This window comes from Physeter macrocephalus, chromosome 19 (genome assembly GCF_002837175.3).
Source record: "Physeter macrocephalus isolate SW-GA chromosome 19, ASM283717v5, whole genome shotgun sequence".
Lineage (NCBI taxonomy): Eukaryota > Metazoa > Chordata > Mammalia > Artiodactyla > Physeteridae > Physeter > Physeter macrocephalus.
In genome coordinates this window covers 67,247,166-67,254,227 of record NC_041232.1, presented here as the reverse complement: position 1 = coordinate 67,254,227, position 7,062 = coordinate 67,247,166, and the positions used below count along the sequence as shown (strand labels likewise).

General features: G+C 36.7%; 1 protein-coding gene across 1 annotated transcript in view; it reads right to left on the bottom strand.

Moving 5' to 3' along the window:
• The window catches only part of DCC (DCC netrin 1 receptor), a 948,035-nt gene that overhangs the window by 115,100 nt on the left and 825,873 nt on the right, over nucleotides 1–7,062 (bottom strand). The window contains exon 25 of the mRNA XM_028479946.1: nucleotides 5,984–6,049. Within this exon, the coding sequence (XP_028335747.1) occupies nucleotides 5,984–6,049 (66 nt within the window). The remainder of the gene's footprint in view (nucleotides 1–5,983; nucleotides 6,050–7,062) is intronic.

Genomic DNA, 7,062 nt, shown 5'->3' with positions numbered 1-7,062 from the left:
ACAGGTACATGTAAAAGTATGAGATTAGAACACTCCCTAACACCATACACAAAAATAAGCTCAAAATGGATTAAAGACCTAAATGTAAGGCCAAAAACTATCAAACTCTTAGAGGAAAACATAGGCAGAACACTACTCTATGACATAAATCACACCATTCTTTTTGACCTAATGAAACTTAAAAGGTTTTGCACAGCAAAGGAAACCATAAACAAGACCAAAAGACAACTCTCAGAATGGGAGAAAAAAGTTGCAAATGAAGCAACTGACAAAGGATTAATCTCCAAAATTTATAAGCAACACATGCAGCTCAATCACAAAAAAACAAACATCCCAATCCAAAAATGGGCAGAAGACCTAAATAGATATTTCTCCAAAGAACAGGACATGGAAGCAACCTAAGTGTCCATTGACAGATGAATGGATAAAGAAGATGTGGCACATATATACAATGGAATATTACTCACCATAAAAAGAAACGAAATTGAGTTATTTGTAGTGAGGTGGATGGATGTAGAGTCTGTCATACAGAGTGAAGTAAGTCAGAAAGAGAAAAACAAATACTGTATGCTAACACATATATACGGAATCTAAGAAAAAAAAAGGTCATGAAGAACCTAGGGTTAAGACGGGAGTGGAGACGCAGACCTACTATAGAATGGACTTGAGGATGTGGGGAGGGGGAAGGGTAGGCTGTGACAAAGTGAGAGAGTGGCATAGACATATATACACTACCAAACGTAGAATATATAGCTAGTGGGAAGCAGCCGCATAGAACAGGGAGATCAGCTTCGTGCTTTGTGACCACCTAGAGGGGTGGGATAGGGAGGGTGGGAGGGAGGGAGACGCAAGAGGGAAGAGATATGGGAACATGTGTATATGTATAACTGATTCACTTTGTTATAAAGCAGAAACTAACACACCATTGTAAAGCAATTATATTCCAATAAAGATGTTAAAAAAAAAAAAGATTGACAAGTTCAGTTCTGGGGAGACAAACAGATCCAATGAAAGCTTCTAGTTGGGAAATTAACTTCCCTCCCATGATTGCAGTGTTCTCAGATAACAGTTTTGTTATTAGAACACTTTCAGCTCAACGTAAGTCTTCATAATTTCACAGGCCTTTGAATTTGAACAGACATTCACATGGCATTGAATATTTCAAAGCATTTCACTCTAAAATAAGGTACTATATAGTCAATCAGCTGGAAGAGATCTCACAGATAATCTAGCCCAGTGTTCCCTAAAATGAAATATTAATCACCATTATGGGGGAAAAAGGTTCCTTGGTCAATTAAGTTGGAAAACATATTTTTTCCCTCAAATATCAGAATTTTGAACATGGTAATGTGAGCTTTGCATTGCCAGGAGAGGTAGCGCAGAAATGGCAGAGAATGTATTCAATTATTCCTTAAATAAGATCCAATTTGGTGCTGTGGATATGATGTTGTGATCAAACTATGGGTAAGTGGTAATTATATGATATGATGGAGGTGTTAACTATGGTTGTCATCATTCTGGATTATTTAAGTGGATCAAATCAGCTCATTGTACATCTTAAACTTACACAATGTTATATGTCAATTATTTTCCAATAAAGCTGGAGGCAGGGGGAAAAGCCATGAAAGGATTCAAGTAGGCAAAAAGAAACAATACGAGATAAGACATACACAGTTGTGAGATAGTCAGAGGGTTGCCCAACTAGTTGGACCAGAGAAGAAAAAAAATTCCTATATATTAAATGTTTTGTCTTCCATTCCTGAAACATGTACCCCATCTGGGTCACTGTGACATGAATAGAATGTCAGGTTACTTCTCACCTGAGATCAAGGCATAGCCAATAGAAGGGAGTTGTGAAAGCTCCATTTCTGAGCTATTTTTCTGGAAGGGTGGAGAAGGAAAAACAGCCAGGTTATGAAACCATTAGAATGTATTTATGGGGCCACATATATATCATTTCCTAATAACGTATACGTCATGGTCTTCTTGTATATTGTGTAGTCTGAGAATAATTTCCAAATTAGCATATTGATTGCTCCCTACCAAAAAAGAGGGGGGCATAATTGTTGATCTCATGGAGCTTACAAGTCACTGGACAAGATTTACATTAAACAAATCATGAAGCAAATAAATATAACATTACCACTATAGTTGGTATTTTAAAGACAAGTAGAAAGATATAACATGAGGATGTGATACGAGGTCATTGACAGAGGAGGGAGGTCATGAAAGTCCTCATTATAGAAGCGACATTTAAGCTAAATTATGAAGTGTTGCTAGGAGTTCTTGTTCCTTTGCAAGGGAACTGAGAGCAGACTCTGTGTGTGTCTGGAACATTGGGAGCAAAAAGGAAATGACACAAAATGAGGCTGAAAAGAGAAACAGGACCTTGTTCACATGAGCCCTGTAGATCACGTTCAGTTATCCTCGGTAAAATCACAGATGGTTTAAGAGTTTTCAGCAAAGAAGTGACAGGCTTGATTTGTTCCAAGGAGACATCTCTTCCCTCTGCGTGGAGAGGGGTTGGTGATGGAAAAAGAGACCAGCTAAGAGGATATCGAATTCTCCAGGTGAGAGTTGATGATAGCTTAAACTGAGATGGTGGCAACTTTAGTCAAGCAAGGAGGACACGTACACAATATAGTTTGAAAGTAAATGAATAAAGCAGATTGCACTTGGGGCAGGAAAGAAAGGAGGGTCAGGTTCAGGCCTCAGCAATATACTTATGTCTAGGATGAGGGAGAGGGTGAAAGGGCAGGTAGGCTCAGTGGGGCAAGAACAAAAGTTCAGTCTTGAATATGTCAGGGTTGAGATCTTATGATGAATTGTAAAGAGGCAGCTAGAAGGTCTGTGTTAGATATATAAATGTGGGAGCTGGCATATAGATGGAATTTGAAGCCTGGGAGTAGATGAGATCACCAAACTCAAGGGTATAGAGTGAGCAGAGATGCTCTCTCAAGACTAATCCTCTAGTATTCAGGTAGAAGGCGAGGGCCTGGCAAAGGAAGTGAATACCAAACGAGTTTCCCAATGATTACTTGACAATGGAACACTTTTTTTCTCAGAGATTCTCATGGGACCCATGTACCTTGGACCAACCTTTGGGGAATGCTAATCAAGCTCAGTGGTTGTTAACTGGGGAGATTTTCCCCCCCAGGGGGAAATTTGGCAATGTCTAGAGACAGTTTTGGTTGTTACAACATGGTAGAGGGGAAATACTACTGGCATCTAGTGGATGAAGGCCAGGGATGTTGCTTAACATCCTACAGTGCATAGGATGAACCCAATGACAAAAAAATTATCCAGTCCCCCAAAAACTATCCAGTTCCAAATGGCAAGAGTTTTGTAGTTAAGAAACCCTGATCTAGCTTAACACTTTCTATGTTCAGATGAAAAACTGAGATCCAGAGAGTTTAAGTGACTTGATTCACACATTTCTAATCCATGGCAAAGTCAGTTCTAGAACCTGGGGTTTGGGATTAGTCTGAGGGCCTTAACATCATTTCATATGGATAATGTTTAGATAGTAGGTGGGCAGAGCCTCTCGTAGACTAGAGCTTGAGACCCCTGGGACACTCTAATTATCTTTACTTAAGGGAAATGAAAACTAGAGGGAAAATCATGGCTTTTTCTCCTAAACACAGAGTTTTAAGTCATGTTTTACAGAATATCTAATACAATTCTAAATATACAAAAATTAATTAATAACATTAATTTCAAAATAATGCTTCACCAAAGTATCAACACCTATCAAACTTAAGTTTTCAAAGGTTAAAGTCAATATAACAACGCTTTTGCAGGGTTTGTAGATCTCTTTACCAAAAGTATTAATTTTGAAAATTTTAGGAAAAGCTACCAACAAAAAGAAATTGGTGATTTATCTTCCCCAATGAAAAAAGGATTGAACTGAAGAATTTTCACTGGTGTCATCCTTCATACAAATATAAACTACAAAATCACATTTTCAGAAGTTGAAGGTTTTCCTGCTTTAAGAATGTGGACCACAAAATTGAATGCATCATAAAAGTAAAATACTACCATATCACCACATATTAGCTTTGATTCTACCTGCCATCAGAAAATAATTTAGGAAGCCTCTTCAGTTTCCTCAATTTAATTAAGGGCTTCCAACTTCAAGAGTAAACATGAACTATAGCCTTGTTTTTCTTTATTTGAATTCCAAGAGTGCTTTTTTAAAACAGTGACACGTTGTAAGAGAAAGTAAATGATTAGCGAGGTCTAAATTTATTTGCAAGTGTCTTGAGTACCCTGACAATAAACCATTATTCTATTACAATTCTTTGAAGGATGAATCCAGAAGTATAAGGAGAGGTAGGAAACCTCTCTAATTCTGTCACTACGTGAGGGGATGTATGAAATTTTCATTGTGTATGAGGTTCAAAAACTCAAGAAATTTCAAGATTTTTTTTGTTCTTATTTATGCAGCCTACTTAGCAAAGGTGTGGTGGGGTTAGAGTTTTATAAGTCAAGCTTTCACTTATATATATAATTTGAAAATATACCCCCTTCTTAAGGTATAAGACGTTAGTAGAATTTTAATTAGGAAGGTAGAATTTTCAGATGCCTTTACTGATTTGCTTGTAAGAGCCCAAGCTAAAAGCAAATTACATATTTACTATCAATTACTGGATAGTGAAATAGAATAGGAAATAGATTAAGTATGCCCACTACCATCCGTGCCTCTCTGAGGTTATCAAGTCACCTTAATAAATCATGTAGCCTGTAATAATTAGTTATTCCAGTAGGGATTCTAGAAATGTTTCAGGTACTTTGTTCATCCCATTCATTTAACGGAAAATGCCTAAAACATCATTACGTGTTGCAGAAAATTGAGGAGTAATGCCAACAATCCATCTAAACTGGCTCAGTCATTGGATGCCGTTCATCTATTTTATCTTCATGAATTTCTCCTGTGAGATAATGTATATCAGATCAAATTTAATTACAATTATATTTCTCACTAGGAATCTTAAATAGTAAAAAAATAAAATAAAGTGACATGCATTTCTCTCAATTACTGTTATTCTCTTCATCTGAAGTTTGACTCCTGTGAAAAGAAAAATCCTTATCTGTTGACTTATCTTTTAACATCAAATTTGGGCTGAGGTTTCTTTTCAATCATTTTCTTTTGAAGGGCAAGTTAAAATAGTCCATAGCAAACTTCTAAACTTGATCCAGAATTAGGATTGCCAGATTTAGTAATTAAAAATAAAGGAGGTTCAGTTAAATTTGAATTATTTCTAGTTGCCTACAGATATGTACACTGAGATGCCTATGTACGTTGAGATGGTAATCCCTTGCAATATTTTTCTTTATCTCAGATTCACAGGCAATTAGAAAGGATTCAAATTTTACTGGGCCTCCTGTATTTTCAGTTGTTCCATTTGACAATTCTATCCAAGATTAGTGTTCTTTAGGACACGCAGTTTAAGAGAGTATACTGTTCTGTGTCTTTGGCTTACATTTGCTTCACCTGTAACATACATAACCACTGCTCAGTAGTGGATGGAAACTGTGAGGAAATAATTATTCTTTCTCAATTGTCCATATTCCGATTGCCTCTTAATTTCCTGGCACTCTGACTCTTGAAAAAGTCCCACTAACTTCAGTTTATGAAACTGAGTGGGTTTCAGTCACCTCTCTACAATAAAATTGTAGAAATATTTCAAACATATATAGTACTTTCAAACGTAGATAGTTAACAGCCATGCATCATTTATAAAATTCTCCATGCTTGGACTTTTCTGACTGTTTTGTGTACTTGTCAACTCTCATCGGCATTGTCTCCTGGTGGAATATGCTCCAGGTTTGTTAATAACTTCACATTCTTATTATTCCCACTAAAACCCTAAGTCTGGGGTTCTTGGCACTTGCAGTCAATAGAAAATTTGCCTCAGACGCTCTAGAATTAACAATTTTAATTACTTTAACGAATCCAATAGAACCTAATTTATATACTTACCATTGAGAGTGCTTCTATCAATCAAATTAGTATCAACTGGCCAATAACCTCCATCTCCATGCCGACCTGTTTATAGGGAAAATATACCAGAAAGTTAGTGGACCTGCAACATGAAAGCACAAATGAAAAAAAATAGACAAAAACTAACAAATATTTTAAAATACACAAACAACTGAATAAGACTATTTTGTCCACTTCAAAGAAAGCCTGAAAAGAATGATACCATTATACTTTGCAAGAAAATGTTATTTTCTATACGTAAGAAAAATCTGTCACAAAAATACTCTTTTAAACAAGCTAAATTCAATTCCTAGCTGAAAAGCTGACCCCCCCCCTTTTTTTCTCCAATACTCTTGTTAACGTATCACCAAAAGGTACAGCAACATTGTTAGTGTAAGTGTTGCTGTCTTGAACGTCTCAGAACAGGAGTGGTGGTGTTGGCTCCTAGAGTGACAGAGCCCACCTCCTTCATGTTATAAGAGGTCCAGTCTACACTGTTGCCATTGGACATGACTTTGTGGCAAAGTATCATTATTACTGTACCAGGGGACAGTATTTTTGCCTTATAACTGGGCTTTGAGTAGTCTTTGTGTTATGTGCGAAATAGGTACCTGGGAATGAGCTACTGGATATGGAATAAAGAGTAGGGGGCGTGTCACAGCCCACATGGTCTGAATATTTCTTATAAACACGCCAAGAAAGAAGGAAGGTTTCTCTAGTAGCACACAATTGGAACCACTGCCTTCTATTAGGTGTTCAACAGTTGTAAAAGTAGGCTTTAAGAGAAATGAGCCAGAAATTAACCAGAAATAATTATACTATCATCCATATTTAATTAATAGTTTTTCACTACAGGTAATCCCCTTTTCTATTGGTACATTTGTAGAACTGTGATTATTTGGTTAGATTTTGAGTTCTAGAATACCTATTCGAAAAAACATTTGGGAGTTGAATCTATACTCAAACACGTACAAGACTACAGCTAATTCTTTATACACTTCGGAGTGTTATTTGTGAAGGCAGTTATAATCAGTGGGTGATGTCGAGGAATCCAGCTGGGGCAGCCAGCTACGATAACA